This window comes from Polyodon spathula, chromosome 1 (assembly GCF_017654505.1).
Source record: "Polyodon spathula isolate WHYD16114869_AA chromosome 1, ASM1765450v1, whole genome shotgun sequence".
In the NCBI taxonomy this organism is placed as follows: domain Eukaryota; kingdom Metazoa; phylum Chordata; class Actinopteri; order Acipenseriformes; family Polyodontidae; genus Polyodon; species Polyodon spathula.
In genome coordinates, this window is record NC_054534.1 from 9,330,644 (window position 1) to 9,357,973 (window position 27,330).

The 27,330-nt window shown below is 37.7% G+C and overlaps 2 protein-coding genes across 5 annotated transcripts in view; one reads left to right on the forward strand and one right to left on the reverse strand.

Moving 5' to 3' along the window:
* LOC121313702 (homer protein homolog 1) overlaps nucleotides 1–7,750 on the reverse strand; it is a 57,025-nt gene extending 49,275 nt beyond the window's left edge. The window contains exons 1-2 of the mRNA XM_041246528.1: nucleotides 7,611–7,750; nucleotides 6,671–6,924 (exon numbers count right to left, since the gene is read on the reverse strand). Of these exons, the coding sequence (XP_041102462.1) occupies nucleotides 6,671–6,675 (5 nt within the window). The 5' untranslated portion in view covers nucleotides 6,676–6,924; nucleotides 7,611–7,750. The remainder of the gene's footprint in view (nucleotides 1–6,670; nucleotides 6,925–7,610) is intronic.
* Nucleotides 7,751–12,019: 4,269 nt separating this feature from the next.
* Nucleotides 12,020–26,423, forward strand: LOC121313712 (poly(A) RNA polymerase GLD2-like). 4 transcript variants are annotated; one of them, XM_041246541.1, is made up of 15 exons: nucleotides 12,020–12,189; nucleotides 12,760–12,939; nucleotides 14,201–14,326; nucleotides 16,601–16,871; nucleotides 17,426–17,540; nucleotides 17,637–17,728; nucleotides 18,048–18,111; nucleotides 19,110–19,176; nucleotides 20,262–20,338; nucleotides 21,062–21,190; nucleotides 21,360–21,403; nucleotides 22,821–22,957; nucleotides 24,580–24,671; nucleotides 25,171–25,250; nucleotides 25,779–26,423. In XM_041246541.1, the coding sequence occupies exons 1-15, from the start codon at nucleotides 12,077–12,079 to the stop codon at nucleotides 25,851–25,853; spliced, it is 1,662 nt and encodes a 553-aa protein (XP_041102475.1). In that variant the 5' UTR covers nucleotides 12,020–12,076; the 3' UTR covers nucleotides 25,854–26,423. The 4 variants fall into 4 exon arrangements, with proteins under 4 accessions (XP_041102475.1, XP_041102482.1, XP_041102477.1 ...); XM_041246543.1 differs by having other exon boundaries at nucleotides 12,035–12,185; XM_041246544.1 differs by lacking the exon at nucleotides 12,020–12,189 and adding an exon at nucleotides 12,237–12,486.
* The last annotated feature ends 907 nt before the right edge of the window (nucleotides 26,424–27,330 follow it).

Sequence of the window (27,330 nt, forward strand, 5' to 3'; positions counted from 1 at the left end):
AGTCAAAGACGCATCCCATTTAGACTTGTTTATTACCACCCGAATCAAAATTAGAAATTGAAAACTTTCAACTCTTCAGTAATGTCTTCAGCACTACAAGCCTGCTGTTAACTTAAGCTCAGAATCCTTTTTATAAAGGGTGTGGAAACAACTTGGTTAAAAGTTGAAACTTCTGCTGTGTTAAAAAACTGAACCTTATTTCATACAACCCCTCCCCTCTTGTCTGTGTGTGCAAATAAACCCTCATTTAAATCAGTATGTAAATTCTCTTTTTTTTTTTTTTTTTTTTTTTTTAAAACCCACAGACTGTAATCAATAATCAGAACTCATACATGATGTAAAACTCTTAAACATGTTATTTAAAATGTCCTTTAAGAGTCAAATAAGTTTATAATAAATACAAATGACACATCAAATATTTTGCATGCTGTATCTTACAGTATTGTTTGGTCAGCATGTGTGGACTTTTGACACTGTACCTGGTTCTGTAGTACAAAGATTATACAGAGTCAGGTTACTTTCCTATTATTGTGCAATTTACACACGGTTATAAATAAAACAAATGTATGCTAGTTTGAAGTGTTAATGATAAGTACCACACACGCATTCCTATCAAAATTGGGACTAACTTAAAGGCTAACTTGGCGCTAGCAAGATCACATTTTTAAAGACTAGACACAGTCCAAAGAGTTAAAACAGAATATTAATTATAAAACACAATCATAATTAAAAAAAACAAAAAAAATCCAGAAGAGTGTTTATTTTATTTTTTAACACAATCTAATAAATGACTGTTAACTTGCTGAGAACACTGATACAGTTTTGTACTTTAAATAAAAATGTGAATACAAGCGCAAAACTGGGACGATTTAACAACTTTAAAACCCTTAACAACTTAGTGAAGGAACCCCTACTGCCAGAGTGGTCTGTATTATACACAAGAGCAGCTCGGCTCTCACACAGTACAGGGGCCAAACCAGGCTCCCTGCAAATCACCTGCATTGCAAACAATGCTCTCAAGCAATCACAGAAGCTGCTGCAACAAAGCTGCCATCAGTTACATGTGAATTTAAAACAAAAAACTACAATTAACACTAAACAAAAAACTGTTAAAATCAGCCTTGGGTCTTCATCCAAGTCAATATTTTGAATTATTTGTGCCAGAGTAACCCTTACTATAAATAAATATAAGCATTGTTCACATGGCTTGTTATAAAACAACAGCACATGTTTTCTTATTTGGAATCTGCTTTGAGTCACAGCGAGATCCTTTTTCAGTTCTGAACTAGACAGATCTGCGGTCTAAACCGGCAAAGTCTGATTAGAGTGTAATCTTAGTCTCGGAAGCCCAGGCTTTCAGTCCTTCCAGTAAAAATGTGGACTGCAGGAACACAGGTCTTCAATTTTATTACATGAGAGGAGCTGTCATTTACTTTACCAACCAAAAAGTAGCTTCACCCTAATATACAAGTCTTCAGCGCTTTTCCTCTGCTAGGTAATGTGGATTTCTTATTGGCCCTGGTGTTAATGGCTGGAGAGTAATGCTGGCTCCAGAGACCAGCCTATTTGCGGCCTCCCTAGCGCCTCAGCATAGCAACCGTCTGGAATGGGCTGGGTCGGGCACTTCACAGGGGTCATCAGATGGGCACCTCCCATGTTCGTGTTTTGTTAGCTAGCCCACAACACCTCAGCACCACCCCATCCCAAAAACTCTATCCACCTTGTTTCTTTTTATATATAGTTTTCACCTGCTTTAGACTGTATTCTAGGGTGTGCTTTTAAACTAAAGCCCCTTTCACACTGGCACCCCTACCTGGGTCACAATCCCGCGTAGCGTGAAATCACGTACCTGGGTCATACCAGGGTTAACCCAGGTCCCAGTGACCCACCTCAGGATGTGGGTCGACACACTTTGCCCTGGGTTGAGCAAGACAAAATGCATGACGACCGTTCATGAGCCGACACAATAACAAACAGCCACGTCTGCGAGAAGGTTTCACTTCCTCAAGGAACGTTTTTGTTTATTCTGTTTAGCCATATTTCTGTTGATTCACAGCATGCGCCAGACTGCAGCAGGGATGTAGAAACATTTGCTTTAATTGACGTTTGGGCCGACGGTTCGATCCAGAGACGCTTGAGTGGAAGTGTCTGTAAAAGCTGCTTCCAGAGCATTGATACGCACAATGTGTATTTACTTGTGTCACCCAGATCAACCCTACTTTATAAAAAGCAGTGTCAAATAGCATAGCTAAACCGCATGACACTGGGTCCCAACCTGGGTAGATCCCGACCCAGGTAGAATATGCCAGTATGAAAGGGGCTGTATATAGGCTGTGCTTATGTGCTGGGGAGCTGAAGCATAAGACAGATCAAACCAAAAACTTGGTATACAAGCATAAAAAAAGAACATTAATAACACACAAATAAAATAGAACATGAAATTAAAAACGCAGAACTATAGAAGACATGTAAATATTTGTCGCTAGCCTGTATACTTTATACCATGCTAGTATTCAATGCTAAAACTGTTCACACAAAAAACAAGGCTCTCCACCACATTCCAAGCTCTGCCATGCAATACATGATTGATATTCATGTTAAGAGTCTGTGAAACACTGTTCTAGACATAATGTGAAATGAGTCTCCTGGACCTCACAAAAGGAGCTGTCAAAACGGGAAGATCCTTGGGTGCAGCATATTTGATTTTAACCTGTGCACATGATACCATCTGAAGTGTATTTCTTAAAATATTCCATGCGATGCAAACTGAATCTGTTTGACTGTGTCCATTGTTCTTTTTGAAGTTTCCTAAAATTTGCCAACCAAATGAGCAGTGTAGCTGTCTTATCAGAGCCCATCCACTGGGCAGAGCTGGCAGAATGAACACAGCCACACTGAGCCAGGAGATAACTGGGAGGTAAAGCACATTATTATTAGGAGAGGAAATCGGCACTGTGGCAGCAGTGTCCTCTCATAAAGCAAAATGGTTTGGAACTGCCATTTCAACACTGGAAAAAACACAATCAAGTTGTATTTGCAACAGAAAGAATAAACTGAAGACCTGAAGTGTTAGCAGTCTTAATATTCAAATGAAATACAACATCCACAAATAAGGGGCCTTATAATAATCATTACAAAAAACGGTACAAATAAAGCAGACACATTACACAATTAAGTGACCCGGATTGATTTTTTCCTGCTGTGTGATCTACACAGATAGTGTAACATACATACATAGACCCCAATCTCAGTACAAACAGTTCTACTGCAACCGATTGAAAAAATAAATAAATAAACAGCAATCCCCCAATTTCTACGTATTCTATCCATGCATCCCTCGTGAGGGGCAACACAGTAAAGACATATCACAATGTTGTGGAATGTAAGCACGGCATGTGTATTGTACTGTACTGCACGAACCCCAAGCATTGGGCACATTACGAAGGAGCATTCTGAAGAGCACAGTACTTGTTTTATTTGAATCTTATTTAAATAAAATCAAATTTCTGCTTTCCCATCTCACCCTGCTCAAATCTAGCACAATGGGAACAGTGGGAGACTGTAAAAACTTACTGTTCAGGGAAAAGGACTTACAAATTGTGGTAATGAAGCAAAATAGTTGATTAAAATGACAATTTCATTCCATTTCAGAACGCATTAAATACAGTGCCCTCATGTGACCAGTCATGTGATGCTCATAAAACCCACGATTTGCCTCAACAACAAAAGTTTACAAAAGGTGATACTGTAGAACTCGAGCAGGTGTGTTTGCTGACACCACGAAAAGACATTGAAAATGCTGTAAAGACTCCTCTTCCCTAATGAATTGAATCCTGTACTATGGTATTTAAGCAAAGCACATATACTTTTATTGAGTTATAAAACAATAGGACTGAACAGTGAACAGCAATAAGGAAATACCATAACAGATTAAAGCAAACAGATACAATCTTTTTTAAAAGTAGGCTGGAACAAAGAGATACTTTTGTAGTTACATAATTGTAAGCATGTAGATAGATATTTGTGTTTTCACTAACCTGCTTTGCATTAGAAGCGTGTAATCAGAGATCTCCAAACAGACCTGTCCTATCACCTTGACTCATATGTACAGTATGCAGCTTTACACTGATCTATTCAAGTGTTTTAGGGGTTAAACAGTAAATATATATATATATATATATATATATATATATATATATATATATATATATATATATATATATATATATATATATATATATATATATATATATATATATATATATATATATATATATATATAGTAAACCAGGCTTCCTCTCCACAGTTTGTTGCCCCTTTAAAAACGTAGAACCAAACACAAGAGTTGCAGTTTTAGCGCTTATGTGCACTTTTAATAACACACACAAAACAAAATAAACAAAACAAACACCTGGCTCTTACGAGCACTAGTAACACACAAACAGGAGCCTAAACCAACAACAGGACAGCTAAGCTGTTTACCTGTGAACACAAATACACCACACAAGGTTTAACACTACCTTTTTCTTTCCTTACGGCTGAACACTCCCAACCGGGCTCTTCACTCTTCAGTCCCGAGCAAACTGCTTCCTTTCTTTTTATACTGTGCACCTGGCTCTAATTTTCAATGGTACCCAGATGCAGGTGACAATTAACACAATTAACAAAACCAAAAAAAAAAGTCCCGTTCCCCCCCCTCCACCACAACCCAACCGGGTTAACTTTAACTGGGGCGCCCGCAGCGACGGCCAGGGAACAGGCAGCTGCAGCAGCGGGCAGAGGTCTGCCACTGGGAACCAGCGGAGCGATGTCCAAACACCCAGGGGGAGCAAATCAGTGACCAGGGGAAGCCCAAGCGATGTCTGGGAGCAGCGCAGCGATGTCTTGGTGGTTGGGGAGAGCGGAGCAGGGAACCAGTGAAGGAACTGTGGCCGGTGGTGCAGACTCCTGGGCTCCAGGTCTAGCCCAGGGAGGTCTAGGCAGACCTGCAGGGTATCCAGGAGCAAGGGGCAAGGGAACGTAACTGGCAGCGCCAGACTGGATCGCTCTCTGTGTGTGTGTGTATGTATAACCCTAAATAAAAGGTACACTGGTCATTGGTTCAGTATTGACTACAAATCCCCAAGCTAGTTACACCTTTACTTGTAGTGATCAAAGCCTACAGTATACTGAAAATATGCTGACTCTGACACATCCAACACAAAACTCAAACATTTAATAGACTTTGTTTTATAGACAACACCAGAACATGGAAGGAATTACATGTCATAAGGGAAGGAAGCTATGGTGCACACGCCTTCATCTTACATAAACCCAAAATGAAATGAACACTATGGGACCAATCCCTCACTTCTGATCTGCCCACTCCTACCTACTAGGAATGATAATTTATTACAAGGGTTATAAGCATCCCCAGACGGGAGTAATTATAGTACATCTGAAAAGACCCTTCTGAGCTGATTTTTGAGGCTGGAAGTACATCAAGTGCTGAGCAGTGAAGTCTGTGCAACAATGACAGGCTTCCACACCTCTCTGCAGAGAAACCAGACTGAGGAGTCTTTTGAGAAGTATACAGGCTTCCACACATCTCTGCAGAGAAACCAGACTGAGGAGTCTTTTGAGAAGTATACAGGCTTCCACACCTCGCTGCAGAGAAACCAGACTGAGGAGTCTTTTCAGAAACATGTCATTGCATGTCAAATAATGATCTAAGCAAAAATCACTGCAGGAGGATGCATGTAGAGGATATAAGGTACCCCTTCAAGCGCCTAATACAACTGCTAGCCAGCCTCTCCTTGGGAATACTCTGGGAAGTCTGTCTAATGTACCAGGAGAGCCGGGCGCTATTGTATTACAAATGGAGATTGTGGGGCCGATACATCAAGCAAGGGGTGAGAGATCCAAACACTGGAGTCAGCATCATAGCATTAACCTGACACTACAGCAGAGATGCAAGATGGCAAACACATTAATTATCCAAGCAACCTTTCTGAAAACAAAACCAACAAGAACAAAAACATATTTAATTGCATGTGTTCCCAAATGATTCTGCTATCCAGCTATTGAGCGGGACTGACACATACTGCATGTGGCCTCACTCACTTTCACTGGGGAGAAAGCTTTGTCCCTACAACTAAACCACCTTAGGTAATGTAAACAAACTGGGCTGTCGACTACTTAGTAGACTGTATGCATGCTTTTCCGGCTATGGACTGTGGGTCACCAAGACCTTAAACACTAGTGTTCAAACCCCCCCCTCCCCCCACCCCACCTCCTCCTATCTTTACATCACAGCATGACCTCAGTGACATTCTAACTTGTTTCAACTGTACACACACACACAAACACACACACTACAGACTAGGCTACTTAGTTTCAATGGAATGATCACGTCATCTTGACCAGTGACACAACACAAAGTACTTTGAAATGAAGCATTATATTTCAGTACTGCAAACCCGTTGTATATCTAATGTATGTTACTTGTAACAGGCAACAAACCAAGACAGCAAGTAACTTACATGAAGAAAACAAACATTGTGAGCCAATGTAATGGTGTACGAGACTAGGCAACGTTACGTGAGATTTCTGTAGAAGGCTCATGACGGTATTAATATGAATTCTTACAGAACCTTTAACACATTACAACTCCAGTTCAAAAATAACTTACCCCATGTTTGCTTGACAAGGCGGCGAGGCGTCCGTGTGGCTAATCTGTGGGAATGATTTTCCTGTTTTATGGTTACTGTTTTTTTTTTTTGGGGTGGGGGGGAGGTTGCGCCGCTGTTGATCTTTGACGAGGGCGGCGATGTTGTCGAGATTCAGTTGCTGGCTTCAGCGAGACATTACTAGTTTAACCAAGCTCTGTGCTGTAATCAGGCGGGCAGCTTTCAAGAGAGACCCAGAGCTATTTCTTTCATTACACTGAAAAATAAAATATCATATTTTTAGATGTATCTCAGCATTCGTAATGTATCTTGTTCAGACTCGTACATTTCCATAGACTTCAGTAGTTTTGAAAAGAGGTTAGTGGTCTCTTTTTACGTCTTTCAAAGTGTATTCAGATCAATTTGTGTTTGATTTTTTTTCTTAAATGTTTAAATACGATTTCCCTAGCTGCTGTGTTAATTTGAGGGGTTGAGAGACCGGCTGGTTTGCGACACTATTTTCTTTGATCTCCAAATGACCCTTGTATCCACTCGGTCAGAAAGACTATACTGCACCGTGTTCTTTCACAACACTCCTGTGGCATTTACTTTCCAATACTGACACCTCCTACATTCGCATCCCCAAGCAAGAAAAATGCTAAAGCGATTCCCAGCTTACTGAATGGACACTATTTTCTTCTCATCCTTATATTGTGTGTACTATTAAAATTCCTTCACAGTAAAAACACAAAGCACGGTCACATGGACAAAAAAAACATTCCAGAATTCAAATGCTAATGTTCAGCTAAACTGTGCTTTTTACAGAGGACCGGTTTCTGTAGCATAGCGTCTTTCAGTTCTGCTGCATTCTCAAGCCTCCATCACCCCTTGTATAATTTCACAAGCCACACATCCAGAGAAATGTGCATTAAAAAATAATAAAGAAAATCAAATATCCAAAACCTTTAAAGTAGCAATATCTGAAGGCACAAATGTTATTCAAAAAGGGGTCTGAAAAAGCTGCCTGTTATTCTGTCCTCGTCATTGACTCCCCACGGCCGGCTGCTTCACTCCCTCTTGTCTCAGTGACACCAACTCCTCTGTCTCCATCCTCCGCTCACTGACAGTATTAAATAGGCGACGTCATCACGCCACCCTCCGCACTGACGTCACTCCCTCTTCGGGGACAGACGTCACTCAAATCAAGGGGATGACGTCCAACTATTTCAGGAAGCCTTACTATAAAGGGAAAGCTCATGCAAATCCACTAACCCAGCCCCCAGCGCAGTTTTTATGTTGGCTTTCTAAAATGAAGGCTATGCGTGTAGGAGTGGGACTGTTAGTACTAGGGCAAGATAACAACGCACACTGCTGTTAGTAATTATCTAATTGCAAGCCACAAAGGGTTACTATTGCTACAGCTGAGAGGCTTATGCAAGCTGTCTATAACATTCACTTCTATTATAAAAACATGTTCTTGGGTTTACTGGCAGATAATACAGGTGCCTAGACAAACAGGCTGTACTATCAAAGTTTTCATTTCTGAAATTAAAAATGAAAGTACATTAATATGAAAGACAATGTGAATGTTGTTAGTAGTAAGTCCTTATATACCTGAGAAATAAGTGATTGAAAATACACAAATCTCAATGCTTTTGAGTACTTATATAACATTGATACAGTTGAACTTGCACTTAAATACCAATTCCCATGCATAGTATGTAGGGCCACAGTGTCTCAATAACATCAGCTGTTGTGCATAGTAGGCTGTTGAAAATGAGTTTATGGATCAGAAGCGAATGCCATTGTAGGACCGCAGTAAACACTTCAGTTATACTGGACACTGGGATGCGGGAGAGCTCCATTGTTGACCTGTTTTTTATTTGTTTGGATATTTGCGGCAGCGTCTATGGAGCATTAAGATACTTGCAACCAATGAAGGCAGACACAAATGATATCAAGAATGAAACAATCTATAACAAACTGAGGGGCTATTTTACATGCTAGTTCTCAATTATGTCCAATTATGTTCCCACGCCACAATGATTCCCCGCTCAGCTCAGAAGTTCAGTGGGCGTCCTCTGATCCCTGCCTCTGGCAGTGGTTTCCATTCACTGGTACTTAGTAATGCAGTTTTCTCTACTGTGGATGTTTTGAAGAAGCCACTTCAAAAATGTAAAGGCATTACTCCCATGCTGGAAAATCCTTATTACTGGAAACTATAAAAAAAACTGCTATGATTTAAAAGCTATGATTTTGCTGTTCACTTCCTGGGACCCTGTACCTGTGGGACTAGAGCAAGAAGAGACCATTTGAAACTGCAGATCAGCACTATTGCATTGCAGTATCTAATGATTCTTTGAAACGACACAGCAGCTCGGCCTGAGACAAAGGCGGTGATATGGTATTCGGAGGCCATAGAATGTGAAAGTAGAACACATAGCCACCCACATGTCAAACAAAAACATGGGGATGGAAGATTCTTTGGCTGTTGCAGGCTCGGACAATATCAGGCAAACATCTTGAAAAAACTGGACTTTCAGTAGATAATCATATTCTGGTAAGACCCATTACTATCTAAAAACCTTGATTTAGCAGGATTATTATTATTATTATTATTATTATTATTATTATTATTATTATTATTATTATTATTATTATTCAAAATATTGGTTCATACTCACTCACTTAATTCCACGAACTTTACATTTCCTTTACAATTTACCTACAACTCAAAGTTGTACTGATGAGGAGAGAAGACCAATGAGAGACTTCTATTACTGATGTCCAACCAATTACAAAACTGGAGGCTAGGACCCAGCTTGGGAACCCTCTGCCTGACCTGGTCATACATGTGCCTGACCAGTAGGGGTTGCTGTAGCGCAATGAGGCACAGTAAACTCAGGCAATCCCTTCCATAACCCTGTGGGAGTGTTAAAGCTAATGCAGCTCTCAGTGGGGCCGCAGTTTATCATAGTCAAGGTTACAATTGCCAACACCTCACTGAAAGCTCAATCTGATTCCTGTCAAGTGTTTTTTCTTCCGCAATGCATTTACTACTGGCACACTACATAACTAAAGCAGAAATGTGAACCGGTGAAAACGAGGAATACTTGCCAAATCAATTGGTTTATTACCTTCAAATCCAAGGAGAATTTAGGATTAGTCACAAGAATAAGGCACAATCCAGTATCAGTCTTAAGTGTATTGATCAAAGCTTATTACTTACAATAACTTCAATTCAGAATCATGCATACAAAAGTGAATATAGTATAACAATATTGGTTGTATATTATATTGAGATTTCAGGAGCCTCGAACTGTTTCACGAGTATCATGCTTTACTGTATTCATATAAGCTGACTTAATACTCTTTAAATAATTTAGTGGCAGTTTTACTAGGTCAGTCACTGTGGACCCCCTAATTATTTAAACACAGGTAGTATTTAAATAGGCTGCAGTTTGGTTAATTCAGAAGGGAGATTCCCATTAAAAACACAAGTGATGTTATAACAATAGTGATGAGCAGTTCAGCTGGGATACCAAATAAAACAATCTTTGGAAATGTCTGTAGCTGTTATAAATCACGGGTACAGGACAGCTTCAAAGATGCTTCTCTACTGCTTAAGAACAACCAAGTGCAATTCTTACCTATTAAACTGATCTAATGTTCATGTATAAACTGCTTACCGCTCCTTTACTTTTCTTGAACAAGCTTGCAAGATGAAGACACCCATCTCTCAGCTTCTATGAGATTTTTGTATTGATATTTACTGAAACAAGTCTTACTCAGTGGAAAGCAATCTCATAGCTGCCATGTACCTACAGTATGAATCTGGCTGTAGAGGAGGAGAGAATATGAATAACTGAGAAGTAAAAAACCTTTAAAAGGATAAGCCGAACAAAATAAAATCTAAAATGTATATATTACAAATATGTATAACCCTACCTATTCAGATAATCCTATTAAAAGGAATAACCAACAATATTCTCAAGTTCTGGAGTTAGTCACTCAAATTAAAGAACTGAGCAAAAATGAATCAGATCACGTTGAAAGATTAGCAACATATGGTACACAACAGCAACTATAAACTGCACTATGCACTATGAGAATAAGCCCAGCTGGTTTGGTGAGCGTGGTGGAATACTTGCCAAAAAGAAATCTGGCTGTGCGGTCCGGCACCATCATCTAAGCTTTCTTTCCTAGGTTTATAATCAAGTACTTTTCATAACATGCACATGTCCCAATGGTACAGAATAGTAAAATCCTTGTTTACTTCATGGAGAAAGTAACATTAATATATCAGGACACATACAGAATATTCCTGCATTGTACTTCTACTGAATGTCTTGTAATGAGTTTTTGAAAGTGTTAAAATAGTTTGTCATGTACTGTATACCTTTTGCAGTACCTCTATAAACCAGAACACTGTATAATCCGGCACATTTTTCCGGTCCCAAGCAATGCCAGGTTAGACAGGTTTTACTGTATTTTGCCTTTATTATAAACTCACAATAGTGATATGAAATAATAACCACTCCCCTCTAGCTCATGATGTGACCCCCCTGGCAATGTCTGTGAAGGGATCGGTGTGTTCCAGAGTATTAGAGGACATTCTCTTGCTCATGATGTGACCCCCCTGGCAATGTCTGTGAAGGGATCGGTGTGTTCCAGAGTATTAGAGGACATTCTCTTGCTCATGATGTGACCCCCCTGGCAATGTCTGTGAAGGGATCGGTGTGTTCCAGAGTATTAGAGGACATTCTCTTGCTCATGATGTGACCCCCCTGGCAATGTCTGTGAAGGGATCGGTGTGTTCCAGAGTATTAGAGGACATTCTCTTGCTCATGATGTGACCCCCCTGGCAATGTCTGTGAAGGGATCGGTGTGTTCCAGAGTATTAGAGGACATTCTCTAGCTCATGATGCGAACCCCCTGGCAACGTCTGAGTTATTGTAGAACTGTAATAATAAATTAATATTATGCTATAACATATAGATTATAAACTCCAGTTATTGTTACATCTCAGATTACGCCTTTTGTACAATACACAGACAGTGTGTTTAAAATTAACTAAGAAACTAAGGCTAGTGGCTTAAATTTGCACTTCTAACGGTAGATACGATCTGCAGGGTTACCAGACGTCCCGAGAAAATTGGGATTGTCACAGTTGTCAGCCTTCACTTTTTGTCTCGATCAGAAACAGTACAGTTGTTCAATCGTCCCAGTTTTATTATCGTATTCACAATTTTTATAAGTACACAACTCACTGTGTTCAGCAAGATAACAGCAGAATTAATTATTAATCACGTGATCTATTTTCACTGAGACAAGATGCGCGGAAGCAATACTTTTCACCCGTGACGTAGACAGGAAGTGTCCGTTTGGTGTTTGTAAATCGAAGGAAAAGCAGTTTGTGCGAAACGTTTATGTTAAAAAAGTCAAATAAAATAAATAAGTTGAATGAAAAATACAAATGTTACATACTGAAGGCTGGGCAAACAAAGACAACTATTTATCTGGGTGGGAACGACAGATGTGGGTACGTCTTCATTTTTTGAGCTGTGCGTTTTTTGTATTGATAATGATAAAGAGTGAAAATTAAATATTGTGTGAAACTTTGTTAGTACCTGCAGCAAACTATAATACCCAACTGAGCAATGCTGCGAAAGGTCGGGTTTAGTCTTGTCGATGTTTTACTTTTCCCCTTTTAAAATTAAAACGAGAGAACTGAACGACGGCAGCAAGGGGGTTCTTGGAAGTAACGAAACTACAATTTAAAAACCGATTGATTTTTTTCTTTTGCGTTTTCGGGAAAATGTATTCACCCAGTACAAATGTAAGCCACTCGCCTGTTTTGCTATTTATAACTCTGAAAAAGCAAACTTACAAATGAGTGCATATCGTTTTTGTAGCTTATAAAATGTTTACATGGTGATTTGAATCACGCTTGAAGCTATACAGTGCTAACTCCAACCTCTGAATCAGTCTTACAGTCGTTTTACTTAGTACCCACTGTTAATCAGTCCCCCCCCCCCCCCATGAACGGCCGATTATAGAGAAACTGCTTGATACGAGATATTAAGTTTTTTTTTTTTTTTTTTATATACAGGCAGCAGAATAAATGCTTGGATTCAGTGAAGAAAAGTATGTTCCCCAGTTCTTCCATTCTGGGGCGCCCGCCCTATAAAAGAGGCACATCCAGTGACTTTCAGATCCCTCTCAATCTAGCACCTGCCTTGTTCTCTCAACAGCAGCTAATCGAGTCAGAATGTAACTCCAGGAATTCTAAGTAGGTATTGCAGAAAATTGTTTTATTAAAAGATGTAGGTAATTAGGACAACAATCATGTTTTTGCACAGTATGTTTGGTCAAAATTGACTTAGCTTCTGCACCTGGGGCATTTAGTGGTATTGAGAATGTCAGACAAGAGATGTCAGGCAATGTTTTCTAAATCGCATTTGTAAGAAATCATTAAACTTCTAAATGTTAAATAAACAGTAACTCAAGAAACTAAACCAAAAAATAAAAAAATAAAAAATGGTTATACCAGCCATGTTTTAATGTCATTGAGGGCACAGTAGAAAAAAAAGGCTTTTTTTAAATTTCAGGATGTACCTGAAACATTAGTAATACATCAGAAACAGGAAAGTCTTGTCTTTGTGTATTAAGACATTTAAGCCGTCAAGTAGACCTACATACAGCAAGTAGACTTACTAATTTGTATAGTGGTTTTATCCTGTGCTGTGGGTGTGTATCAGACCATCTGTATGTCACATCTTTACATTAATTATGGAAAATTACTAATTGTGTAGAAACGTGCTGGGGATTCAAGTTATTTAGCACAGGTTGACGGTGTCAAATCTGGTATATGAAGACAACTATTTAAAAGACATTTGATGGATTTAGGTTTTTTTTTTTTTTTTTTTACTATTTAAAAATGATTTTGAAGCTAATTTTACAGAGACTATCCCCTATGATAACCAATTCAATAATTAAGTAAATAAATAAATGGGTATAGGTCGTATATCGTATTGGTGTGTTTTGCTGTTTTCTGTGATGTTACCTTTTTATGTTGTTAGTGCAATGGAGTTAAATTTCCTTGACCAGTCAGCAGTGTTGAAAAAAAAGCTATAACATGTTCTGCTCTAAACTTTTCAGTTGAATTCAAACTATTTAAATGATTCAAGGACAATTAACACAACCAAAATGAAATCATTAGGCGGAAAGGGCAATGAAGATGATTTTATCTGGATTGGATCCTGGTAAATGAGGTCCAGCATATAAATACAGTACAAACGTGTGAGTGATCATTTAAATCTGTTCATGTAAGAAGTCTAGGTGTGGCAGCAGAGACTAGGATTAACACATCTGCAACATTTGATCATGGACTAGATATTGTGAACATTGGCTACTAGACTGTAAGTGTGAAAGGCACAACATGATTAAAATACAGAGCTGTAGATTCAGTAGTTTTTAGTTGCATATTCTTACAAACTTTCTTATAAAGCGTAATGTATTCAAGAAAGTGAAATGGTGTTTTGTTTTTTCAGCTTTCACAGTGTCCCCCTGAATGCTCTTTCCTGTTTCCCATCGGTTTCATCATCACATAATTGGAACCATGTCAACCACACTTCTCCACAGGCATCTGCTGTGCCCACAACATCTCAAGGCAGGAAGTAAGTGCATTTGCCTACCCAGACCGCTTCACCTGTGTGTACACTGGTGTCCAGACCGCTTCACTTGTGTGTACACTGGTGTCCAGACCGCTTCACCTGTGTGTACACTGGTGTCCAGACCGCTTCACCTGTGTGTACACTGGTGTCCACAAATATTGCTCACATTCTGGGTTTCAGCAACCTATTGTCACGTAAATATGGCTGGGTTATTACAGAGAATTTCAAATACCCAAGTCTGTATTTGTTAGTGTCAATATTTAACCCATTCAACACTACAGTCAGTAAATGTAACAAGTTATTTTTACTGGAACGCTGTAGGTATTTTAGAGATGAATGTAAAACAATTCAATTGCCAATTGAAAGTCTTGTGGCAACCATTTGTGACTGTTCAGAATTATTATTTTTGTAAACATATTTTGATGGTATAGTCACCACCGCTTAGAACGGGCGTGTTTGTTTTAATGTGATTTGCCCATAGTATGTGATGGACGGTATAAATAACCTGATATTCAAAATGTCCCCCAATTACCAGTACAGTGATCAAAACAAACAAGCGTGTATGCGGATCAAAATCTTTATTAACAAACTCATTACACTAATAAAAAATATATATTAAAACATATGAATGTAATAAAAAGTGCAAAAACATGATGCAAGTGCAGTAATGTACAATACAGGTAGGCTACATTACTGCAGATTTTTTCCAGCGAAGAACTCTGTGATACCCATTTGAACGGTCTTTTTTTGCAAGTATGGACAGCTAACTTCGGCATTTTCTAAAAAAAAAATCCCAGTTCGACACTATATCTGAATGCTGCTCCATAGCACGCCGCAGTGTTAAAAGCTCAGCACGCATGCTTACGTCATCGTTGTCTGTTTCAGGCAGAGCTGGGAATTATTCCTCTGACATCCCCTCTGGTGTTGTCAGAGTTTCAGTTTCGGTTGTATTTTTGCCAGCACTCTCCTTGTCAACTACAGAAAACCCAGCTTTTTGAAGCAACATTGCATTGTTTGCTGACTGACAGAGTTCCAAGCATGCTTTAGCAAGTGCTCAACATCTCTCTTCTGTTTCCAGTCATGTTTGCTGTTGCAGTCACTGCTGTTTTTTCAAACTGTAAACCCGACACTGCGTACAGGGATTAAGTAGTCAAGGTACAGTATAGGGGTAAGAGGTGCAAACAGTTGATTGATCGATCTGTCAAGCTTTTACTACAGTAAAGTGCTGCCTTTTGTATTGAAATCTATGTGAATGGCAAGGTAACAAAGTGAAACAGATTGGTGGATTAGTACAAGCTATTACTACAGTAATAAGCAGTGTGTTTATTATTTAAATCTGTGAACGGCACATAACAAGATTCAAACAGCTGAGTTTGCCTGAAATGTACTGCATGCTTAACACATATAATCAATGCCTTTGTTACTGAGATCGATGGCAAACGCTATTTGTCAGATATAAACAGCTGCCTGAAATAAACTTGTACGATATAAGTGGTGGATACTGTAATTTTATATATATATAAACAAACATCTTTTCCTACTGGACACACTTTGAACATTGGCTGGTGAGGTGTTTTGCCGCTCAGACGTTTATAAAAGTGTTGCAAATTAGTACTGATAATTGATTCTAGTCATTCTGATGACACTCCCATATCAACATTTATGAAAGACCTGTATCTGGTAAAGTGTACTCTAGCTATAAAAAAGTCCATGCAATATTAATGAGCAACATTGTACTGTTAGTGAACCAAAAAAATAAGGGTGTACTGTTTCAAGCCCAATCCTCTTTCATTTTAAACCAGTCTGCCAGTTCCATATAAAGCACTAAAATGACTCCAAAATGATAAAGGATAACTTGCTTTAATTGTCAGATAAACTACAATTAAAATGTATCTTTGATACAGCTTTAGCAGCATGATGAATAATTGTATTGAGCTACAGATTACTATTGAATGAATGGAGGTTCTTTTCTGCCCAGATCAGACATTTTACATTCCTTGTCATCTAAACTGCTCAGGCTTATTCTGCATTTTGAAAGGCCTTTGAGGTAAGACTTTTTTTCTAGATTACTCACCCTTCTCGTGCAGCATGTAAAATATTGGATATGATACATGTAAACACCCACACAAATCCAGGTTGATATTATATGCAAGTAGTCTTTTACAGTATTATCTGCATGTTCCTCGTTATTCTTCTGCTGTTATGAGTGTGGTTATATAGTGAATGTGCTTTAAAAGTCTGCACAAGAAAGAAGTGTCCCATGTGTTTGTGTTCCAGGAGGCGGAGCGGTGAGCACTGCCCCTTTGATATCAAGCGGCAGCGGTTCCAGTCGCCCCTCCCTCAGGCAGCGGTTGCCACGGCAGCATCTTCTCCAGCAGCAGCCACCCATTCGGTTGTGCATCTGCAAAGTGAAGGCAGGAGCTGTGCCCCAGCCTTCAGTGCAGCTTCTTCACCACAGACTCCAAAGCCCTCTGGCTGTGTGCCGCCTCTAAGGGGCTCCCCTTATCCAGAGCTCATTGACAGCCCAATCCCAACTGCTAAAGACAAGGTACTTTCAAAGATTGTATTTTTGGTCGGATGTTGTATTAATGCTTGTGACAGAGTAGACGTGCGTGTGCTTGCATTTACTGCTGAGTTACAGGCAGAAGACCGAGACAGGTTGAAGTTGGTATGCCCTGCAGATGAACAGGATTTATTTACATATCAACACAGCTCACATGACATTACCAACAATGGCAGCGCACGGTGCACGTACAACACAGTGTATAAAAACTGGTGGGATCTACAGCAGATCGGGCAGATACGCGATGGATTACTGTATGCTGTAGATGAAAAGATCCTGTTACTTCCTTGTGCCTGTTCGCTTAATGGGTTATAGTTTAAACTCTCTAGTGATCTAGCGGCAATCAGATCATGTGACTGAAAGGAAAAGGAAAGTTATCAGGAAATATATCTATAGTGTGCCATTTAAAATTGTTGATAGATATATGTAAAAAAAAATACTGAATTAAACCCTTTATAATTGAGTTTGTACTAATGGCTAAACTTTATTTAAAAATAAATCCTAATAATTTGCATGCATTTGCTCTTATTTTTTTACAGTTAAGTCAACAAATACTGCAGCTGTTTCAGACATGCCAGCAGCAGTCTGATGATCTGGAAAAGAAGGAGCTTTGTAGAGCAGAGCTTCAGAGAGAAATCCAGAGGCTATTCCCACGTACGTCTGAAACACTTGTGTTTTTTAAACCCTTTCATAAACTTGGAGAAGTCCATTACAGAGAGATGCCAATGTCTATATTCCTTTGCTTTTCAGAGAGCCGGGTATATTTAGCTGGGTCGTCTTTGAATGGTTTTGGCAGTCGAAGCAGCGATGCAGATCTGTGCCTGGTTGTTCAAGAGGGGCCGGTATGTATTTGATTGATACAGTTGCTGCTGTTTCACTTTGCAGGAAGCCTGGGGGTACTGTTTGAAACACTGCCATCATTCATTTAGAAGAAGTTTTCTGTGTTTTTTGTTTTGTGTTGATAAATAAGTATAAGTGAGTGTGAGGACTCTCTTTTTAAGCTTTCACTATGAAGTCTTAACTTGAGTGCACACAAAACTGTCAAAGATAAGTAAAGGTATTGGCTAATTTATTTAAAGAAGTTGTAGAATCCTTCCTAGGAATTTGTTAACATTTATTTTTTTGTTGCTGTTTTTGACTCTTAAGCTGTCTCATTTACAGGCGGATCAGAGAACAAATGCAATCTATATACTGAGTCTAGTACAGCAATTGTTCTACAGATTATGTAAGTATTTTCTTTTTTAACTGTGTTCAATTTAAAATAACCATGAAAATCAAATTGGGGAAATTAGAATTTATTTATTTTATATAAATATGAGTATTTCTATGGAAATGAACCAGTGTGGTCTTATACTGTAGATAGTTTAAATTACTGTGCTACTAAATTAAACATTATGTAGTTACGCTGATGACAGTACTAGCCGAAGTACTTCTCCAAATGACTGTTTTGTTTTTGAAATTCTGCATGAATAACATAAAGCACAGCAGAATGCACGCCTGGGTGTATCATTGATGAATCTTGCTAATTGCTTCATTCACATTCTGCCATTTGGATCACGGAAATGTTCTGTTGCGGCCTCTAGAGGGAGGTGGTGCTAAACCAGATAAGATACTCGTGTTACTGCACTGTGTGGTGCCGAGCTGCGGTTCTCTCTTTACTGTCCTATGAAATTGATTGAACAAGCTCATTTTGCTTGCTTTTCTTCTTTCACGTGGTAATAATGTTCTTGCAAATGATTTTCCAAGATTCCAAAACAAGCTGCTCCGAGTTCATTTCATTCACGTTAACTGTGCTTTCTGTTGTCTTATTGGAGAAACTTATTTTAAATAAAACTTTGTTGGTGAATATTTAAACTGAGTTGGTGCCACAATACTCCTCACAGATAATGTGCTTTAACTGAAGGCTTATCAGAGCAAGCCCAAATTATGTCCACACATTAAGGTATGTGGTGTACCATGTTTGGTATCCCTGCATGTTATAGAGGGTGGTCTACAAAGCAGCCTTGAGAAACTCCCAATAATGTTTTGCTAGAAGTTATGGTGTCTCACTATATAAATACCAACCAAGTGCATTTTTACATTAAAGCAAAATCTACACTAACCCTAACCCTATAAGCTTCCTATTGGAGAAGCAGGTGTTTTCTGTTATTGCCCACATTACTAGTTGTAATTTCAGGAATCTGTCTTTTGAGACCTGGTACAGTAGCATATTTGTTTCCACAGCTTACATTGAGAGACCTCGGCTTATTCGAGCAAAAGTGCCCATATTAAAATTCAGGGATAAAGTCAGGTAAGTGTTGCGTGAGCATGAACACTTTTACTGCGTTTTGTATTATTTACTTGTTTTCAGAGAAATATAATGGCAGGAATCAGAAACCCCCATTTGCACGCCATAGCTATCAGACTACTATCTACTTTTCATATATTGACTGCTGCTGTGCTCGTGCAATCAATCAGTGAAGGTGAAAAAAAATATATTAGTTTTCCTGCATGAATGCTTTGAATGTATCTTATAAAGATAGAATTTAAACTTATTTTAACAAGGCAGGGCATCATAGCTTTGCAAATAGTTGTTTTTGTTCATTTTTTTTTTACCAGTGGTGATGGAGTTTGATTTTTAGAACAAACCATTGCTAAAAACACCTGCAAAACCAAGCTGTAATGGACTGAAGCGCATGATCATTTCCGAGTGCACATTGGGGTGATTTACATGTTGGAAAAACACCCTTTCTTATTTACATTATTATTTGCACTGCATTTGAATAAAGTGCAGATTGTGCCAAGACTCCTTCCGGTAATTACAGATATGGAAGCACAGTTAGAAAGTACACAGCTGTCGTGCATGGAACTTTGATAATAAATTGATTGGTTTAGCATGAAAAATTATAAAAGCCAGAATCTGCAAAATTGTAAAACATGGTGCAGAGAAGTAACTAGTCAGTAACGACATATGGCAAATGTATTTTGCAACAAAACAATGTGGAAATCACCTTTAGGTTACAAAACAGTGCCTGTGTGTAGATTAATGCTGTAATTAATTTAAAGACTGATCACTGCTTAAGGTGTGCGTAGGCTTTCTGTTATTGATTTGTAAGAATCTCTTTGTTTTCACTTTTAAGGTTAAACAAAATAATTTTGGTAATAAAAAGTGGTTGTGTTTTAAAACTGGAACCAAGATTCTAAATTAAACCTGGCTTTCTTAACCTGGCTTTCTGACTTACAAATTGAGAAATTAATACTTACTATTTATCAGTACCCTAAGTAATTTCATTGTTTTATGATTATAATGATAAGACAAATGCAGTCTCCTGATAGATACTTAATCCACTTGATGTCTTTTAAAACCATATAATTAACAGGTTTTTCTTTCCACAGTGGAGTAGAGTTTGACTTGAATGTAAACAATGTTGTTGGAATAAGAAATACATTCCTTCTCAGAACCTATGCATTCAGTAAGTGATACTTTTATTGCATGCCAGGGACTAACAAGTCTGATTGTATGTTGCCGGTGTTGCGTGGATTTTTTGTTTGTTTTCACCTAGCTCTGCTCTCCAACTTTTTTCAGTATGGGACCATTTACTATTGTTGGGGGTGAACCTGTTTATCATGTACCAGTGAATAGTGATACTTTCTTATTTGATGCATAAATAGATGAGCAAATGAGAGACAAAAGCCAAACTGCACGAGATAACATCACTTGTCTCAGTAACCACCTGAGACACCCTGCATGCTGCTTATTAACATTTTTATTAAAGTCCACCAAATTGTCTTTGAATGAAGAAACAACGTGATTTAAAGTGTGTATGGATACTTCATGTAATCATTTAAGTTTTGCCTTTTGAATAAGTCTATCATTAATAATTGTATTATTACACATCGTACACAGTAGCCCATTAGAAACTATACATGCAAATTGATGAGCACAGTATCAGGGCATGACTTTAGTGTGTGTTGTTACATTTTATATGGACATTCACTTGTTTGGCATTCTCCACTTTTCAGGTGTATAATAAAGCTGTTTTGTGGGCTTCGGGCTTCCGCAGTATTGAAATAGGAAAATAAGCTGAGAATAAATCCCTCTGTTAAATAAACCATGAGGGGTTAATTAACATTTCTATTTTGCTGCTCGAGACATTGAGTTTAATGCCTAGATCTTTTGATTTGTTTGTTGGCAGTTGAGAACAGAGTTCGTCCCCTTATACTTGTGGTAAAGAAGTGGGCTCGACACCATGGAATTAACGACGCCAGCCGTGGAACTCTGAGTAGCTACTCCTTGGTACTGATGGTTTTGCACTATCTGCAGAGTGAGTACGGAAGGACCTTTTAATAACCACCTGTGCTATTAGCTGGAATGAAACTAATCTTTTTGTTACACATTTTTTTCTAGGCAAATTGGTTACTTGCAGATTAAAAATGTGCATGTAGTATACAATATGTATTTACTGTTAATTTCTTTTTTTTCCCCTTCACTAGCCTTACCTGAACCTGTTGTTCCCTGTCTCCAGAAGGAATATCCAGTAAGTGTATTCCAGTGTTGTTAATGGGCAAATATATGTCTGATAATGAGTAACCTTGTGAGACTGGAAGCAATACATTTCCTGCACATACTTTAAAATGTGAAAAATGATTTAGTATTTTTTATTTGTGAGATTAATTTAACAGACTTCATTGTTTGTGTAGGGGGCAGGGAAATACTGAATGTTGACGTCAGTTAAATACAACACTGAACTTAAATGATGACCAAGTGGAACTTGATTGGCTACTGTGCTGTGGGGTTAGCATGCACTGCTTGGTAGTTTCATCTTTTACAGCATGCCCAAACTTTCCATAGAATGGGAATTAGGGAATGGGGAGCATCTTTAATCTTTAGATATCTAAATGCTGTGGTAGACTGGGCGCTCATTCATCACGGAAGCTTTTTGTACAGAGAACAAGAATGTACAGAAACCACGTTTTAGCATGCATTGAATTACGTGGCGCTATCAGAATCTCTGTGTTTGCTGCTGATAGTTTTATATTGGTATTGTTTGTTCATTTAATGCAAATTTAAAGATGCTGAAATACTTTTGGTGAAATTTCTCAATTGTGGTTCAACTTCTCTAGTGACCCATCTAGTATTTTCATTATTATTATGCGTCTGTCTTTTAGGCCTATTAGATGGTTCTCTATATTGTGCAGCCTCCCCCAGTGTTCTTAGCTGTGCCTTGGAAGTGTATCCTACTTGATCCAAATGTCAATAATCTGTATGGATGCCATTTTTCTAAAAAACATTTTACGCTGAGGTCCTGTTAACTTTGTAGTGTTGAAGATTACACATTATTTAGAAAATATTGTCTATGTTGACAACAATGACCCATTGCACTAATACAGTGCATTTTTTTTAGAGCAAGCATGCAATCTTCAAATAGCAGGTCTCATCCCAGGTCGTCATGATTCAGTTTTCACATTATCAGTGTATTTGTACAGCGCTTGTTTTCCTTCTGAACTCTTCATTGGCTTGTTGATGGACAGCTCATCCACACAAAGTACACACCACTTCTCCTCTAATGCATGAACACATACGTTTTAGGTAGTGGTTATTGTAACCATACAGTATAGGTTTTGTTGTGACGGTCAGGAATAAGATCTGCAGAGATGGGTTCATTTTAAAGCATTGTAATGTACTTCACTCACACCTGAAATTAGATTTATTTCATACAGGAGTATTCATTACAGAGTTAAAAAAAAAAAAACATCTAGATAGCAGAACAAAAATATACAAAAGCTGCTGCATTAGTTGATTTTAATTTTTATTATTAATAATATTTAATTTTAATATATATATATATATATATATATATATATATATATATATATATATATATATATATATATATATATATATATATATATATAATATATATATATATTTTTATTTTATTTATTTATTTTTAGGAATGTTTCAACTCTGCAATGCAGCTTCACCTTGTACATGAAGGACCACGTAACGTTCCTCAGTACCACTCCAAGAATCAGTCAACGATCGGAGATTTGCTTCTGGGCTTCCTTAAATACTATGCCACAGTTTTCAAGTAAGTAAAATGGTCTGAATTACCATATGAGAAGATATTTCCATCAGTGGAAACCAGTATGCTACATAGTGCTTCATTTGTGAATACTCTCTTCCTGACACAGCTTCAATGTGTTGGCTTGTTGCTTACAAGGAAGATTAATGTAAACGTGAGTTCAGTGTCTGTCCACCGGGACTGGAGGCTTTTCAGCAGGAAGCATGCTAGCTTGAGCACATGCCTTCTTTCTGCAACCCTGTCATCATTTCCAGGCTCTGTACAAATTTCTCCTGAATTTTTAAAAAAAGCATTTAAGATTTTTTTCACATAGCACACCTTTTTAAAAAAAAAAAAAAACAACAAAAAAAAAAAAAAACTTCTGGCAAAATCTTAATATGATTGATTGATTGCTTTGTAACGTTGATTTTCTTTCTCATTCACACTGATCCTTAGAAAAGATCAGTAAAAATGTAAACACAAGTGAAACGTATGGGGTTTATAAGGCTGGAGCACTGTTGGAATTAGAAATCAATACAACCATAAAAGATAATCTAACTGTACTACTTTGAACCTTAACTTACTAATACCACTTATGGATTTGGAGTCATTTACTTTAATATGTACTGAACATTCTGTAGCCTAACTCTAACACATTTTCCAGCGGTAGTATTGTTTGCTGTATGAAAACTGTTATTTTATGTTTATGATATTCTTATGTCAGTTTTATTTTAGTGGACTGTATTAAATGAATGACCAGAACAGTAAAAGAAAAAGTAAATTTTATACTGAAACTATGGAATTATTTCTAGGAAATGTATCCATAATTTTAATCCTTGTTTGTCTTGGAGATGAACTTTAGTTGGGCTGCTATACCCGGGGGGGAGGCTTAGTTGTATCTGGAAATGAAAGCTGCTTTTGCAGGTGTAACGTGCAAGCAGGGAGTCTCATTTACCATTCCAGACTCTAGTTACACATAGCAGCTTGGACTGATAGCAGCAGGTGAAATGTTGAAGTTCGGCCTTTGGCAGAACTTGCACAGACTTGATAAATAGCTTGTTTGTGCAGAGGCCCTAATTGTGTGTTCAAACTGCATGTGGTAAGATCCATTTATGAATGTGCAACTTGAGGCTCCTAGTACTTTTCTGTTGTCCACTTTACTGATTGGGTTTGCAATATATAGTATGTATATTTTTTTTCTTTAAGAGTTTGCCAAGCTACAAAAAACAAACACAATAATGTGTTGAGGTGTTTTAAATCTTTGAATGTTTTATTAACTTTGTCGTCCAGCCCCAACATCCTTGAATGACCAGTTTTCAATGTATAATAATATGCATAACATTTGAAAACTCAGGTTTTGACTGATTCATGATTGTATCATAGTTAGCAGAGGAGGAATTCTGCACTCCCTAAAAATATGATCCGTCTCTCATAGCTGTATTTGAAATACTGTTTTACTTGCCAGCCTCCTGTCAAAATTACCTGTTGCAGCAATACGCTTAGTGTGTGTTTTGTGGGTAGCACATACATAACTGGGAAACTGGTGACAAAGGTTCATCATTTCAAATGCATCTTTCTTGATAAATGGCCTAATCTACTTTAAAGCAGTGAGCATGCTTTTAAAGTGCTCTCTTGTTTCCCTCCACCAGTTGGGACAAATATATGATTTCAGTTCGTGAAGCCAAAGCTCTTCCCAAACCTGGAAACAATGAATGGAAGAACAAGTTTATCTGTGTTGAAGGTAGAGGTCACCCACTTATTCAGTAGCGTAACTTTTCTGAAGCATACTGTATGTCTGGATGTACTAAAATATTATTAGAGGTAGTACAGAACTCGAGATGATCCTGGTATAACCTCTTATTCATTGTAATTGAAATGTATAACAATCAGATTGCTGTCCTACTGAAAAGATTGATTATTTCTAGAAATATATCCATTATTTTAGAAAAAAAATGTAATACCCTGTAATTTGGTAAATTTTATCAAACTTATTAGTTCAGTAGACAACAGAAGATGTACTTTAATGTTATGACTGTTAAGGCTTCAGGATCATGCAGGCAGGTGTGTAATAAATCTACAGTTCTATAAAGTGTTACAGGGTTTATGAAGCTTATTATTACTAGACTGGTTCTGCTATGAAAAAAACGCAGTATCTTTGCCATATCTGGGACACAACAAAATAACTTCAGAAAATGTGGACAGATTGCCAATGTGAATTGAATTGTCACATTGTGTTTCAGAACCCTTTGATGGAACAAACACAGCAAGAGCGGTACATGAAAAAATGAAGTTTGATGGCATCAAAACAGAGTTTATGGAGGTATGGTTTGGTGTCATAGGAGAAACGGGTCAAAAGTGTCTTATTTAAACATGTTTGAAATATTTATAACAGGTCATTTGAATTGGGACACTTATTAATTTGGAACAACCAGATAATCAGGGAAAATCCATGCAGTCAGTTAATATGCTGAAGTAAATTGTGTACTACTAGCTTTGTGGAATTAAACAGTGAAAGCCTCTCCCCTCAGCTTTCAAGTCAGTAGTTTTATAAAGTACTTATTTTCCATTTTTGTTACTGATCTCAAAACAATGCAACCATTGAATTGAATCACTGCTGTCTCTTTTCTGAGACAAAAAGGTGTCGTACCTAACCAAAGGCCCTGTTATTGCAAAATGTTTTCATATGTATAGTAATTGAGTAAATACATGTATGTGTGAAAGGTTATTGAACAGTGTCATCTGTTTGCATTGGTGTAGTAATTGAGTAATACATATATGTGTGGAAGGTTACTGAATGTCCTCACCTGCTAAATGTATTTTAATTATTATTATTATTTTTTATATATAGTCCTGGCAACAATTGCAAATACGAAAAGATCTGAATGCCATCTTACCAGTGAGAGCTACAATACAGAAAAGATAACGACTTGATGCCTGGCTGTGATTTGCATGAAAAAGGAGAACTCTTGTTAATGCCAGTAATGAAGGAGGAACCTGTGTATTTGGAGGACCTAAAGATATCTGTGCTTCACTACCTTACGCCTAATCTCCTACCTACAAGTGTGTAGGTGATGGAATTTCACATACCTTCAGTGAAGAGAGAGAATGGGAATTGCTTTTAATAGACTTTCTTTTTTTCTAAACTGCATAAAAATACAGCATCAGTCTTACAGACTTTTTTTTTTTTTGTTTGTTTTAACATGCACTTTTCTGGGTGGTTAGTATCTTTTTGTTCTGCCATGCAGTATATCCATGTCTGTTTTATTTTTTATTTTGTTGTACTTTGGTCCTTCCTGAATTGGGATGCAAATAAACATTTTGGGCTAAGGCTTAGCAATGCATATGTTCAGCTAGTGAAATCGTTTTCTGTGGATATGCTGGCAGGAAGCAAGTTCAATTCCTGAAGTCAACATGGTACTGCTGGTAATGTTCAGACGAAAAGAGCTGCTATGAAGCGAAGCTATTTGTAATGTATGTTGAAAAATGACGTAACTTAAAATAATATATGATTTAAAACATTTTAGATGTGGTTTGGCCAAAAAGACGAATGACATGTTGGGGGAGCAAATCTGATCTCTGGTGTGAACCTTCTGTAGCACAGCCTTTGCCTCTCATACCTGCAAATCTAGGTTTTACTGACAAACCGACATTTGTGTTTGTTTAAAACAGTTAATAAAAACACACACATGTGATTAATATATATATATATAATATATTATATAATAATATATATATATATATAATATATATATTATAATATATATATATATAGATATTATATCATGTTGACTAACTTGGATTAAACTTTAAGTACATTAAATAAAATTAAACACTTCACATTTGTTCTCTTTTTTGCATGGTTTTCTCAAATTTAAAATGGTACGACGTGTACTTCAGGTCTTTGTGTCCAGTAGATCAGACAGGTCTGTAACACATTGGACCAGTTTGTCTACATTTTTAGCAACTAAATTAAGAGTGAGCTATTTTTTTTATCCTGGGCTTACCCTTAAAAACAAGTGGTAGATGGATGGATTCCCTGGTGCTGCAGTAGACCTGCAGGAATGCAATGCAAGTATTCATGTTTCTGATAGCTGCTATGTGCTATAAAAGATACAGCAGGTGTCCCATCATTTTCTTCAGACATCTCTTTAAGCTTGTAGTGCAAGTGATTCATCCTATTGTTAGAAGAAATTGAATGTTTAATATGAGAAATAAAATATAACAAGGTTGTCATTTTACCAAGGTGTCCTGGTGAAACTATAACCCCACTACGTCATTCACTCTCAGGTGAAGTTATATGGTTTCGGGTTTCACAGAGGTACGCGAGCTGTAAAATCATTGTTCTCGTTGTTGAAGCATTTCCTTGTTGAATACTGTTAAAATGTGTCATTTAGATAAGC

Bases quoted from the DNA above. Each gene is read 5' to 3' on its own strand.
- LOC121313712 (XM_041246541.1), top strand. From the start codon at position 12,077: ATGTTAAAAAAGTCAAATAAAATAAATAAGTTGAATGAAAAATACAAA. The intron at 19,177-20,261 runs GTAAGTGTTGCG...TTCTTTCCACAG, and splicing joins AAATTCAGGGATAAAGTCAG to TGGAGTAGAGTTTGACTTGA. The intron at 25,251-25,778 runs GTATGGTTTGGT...TTTTATATATAG, and splicing joins TCAAAACAGAGTTTATGGAG to TCCTGGCAACAATTGCAAAT.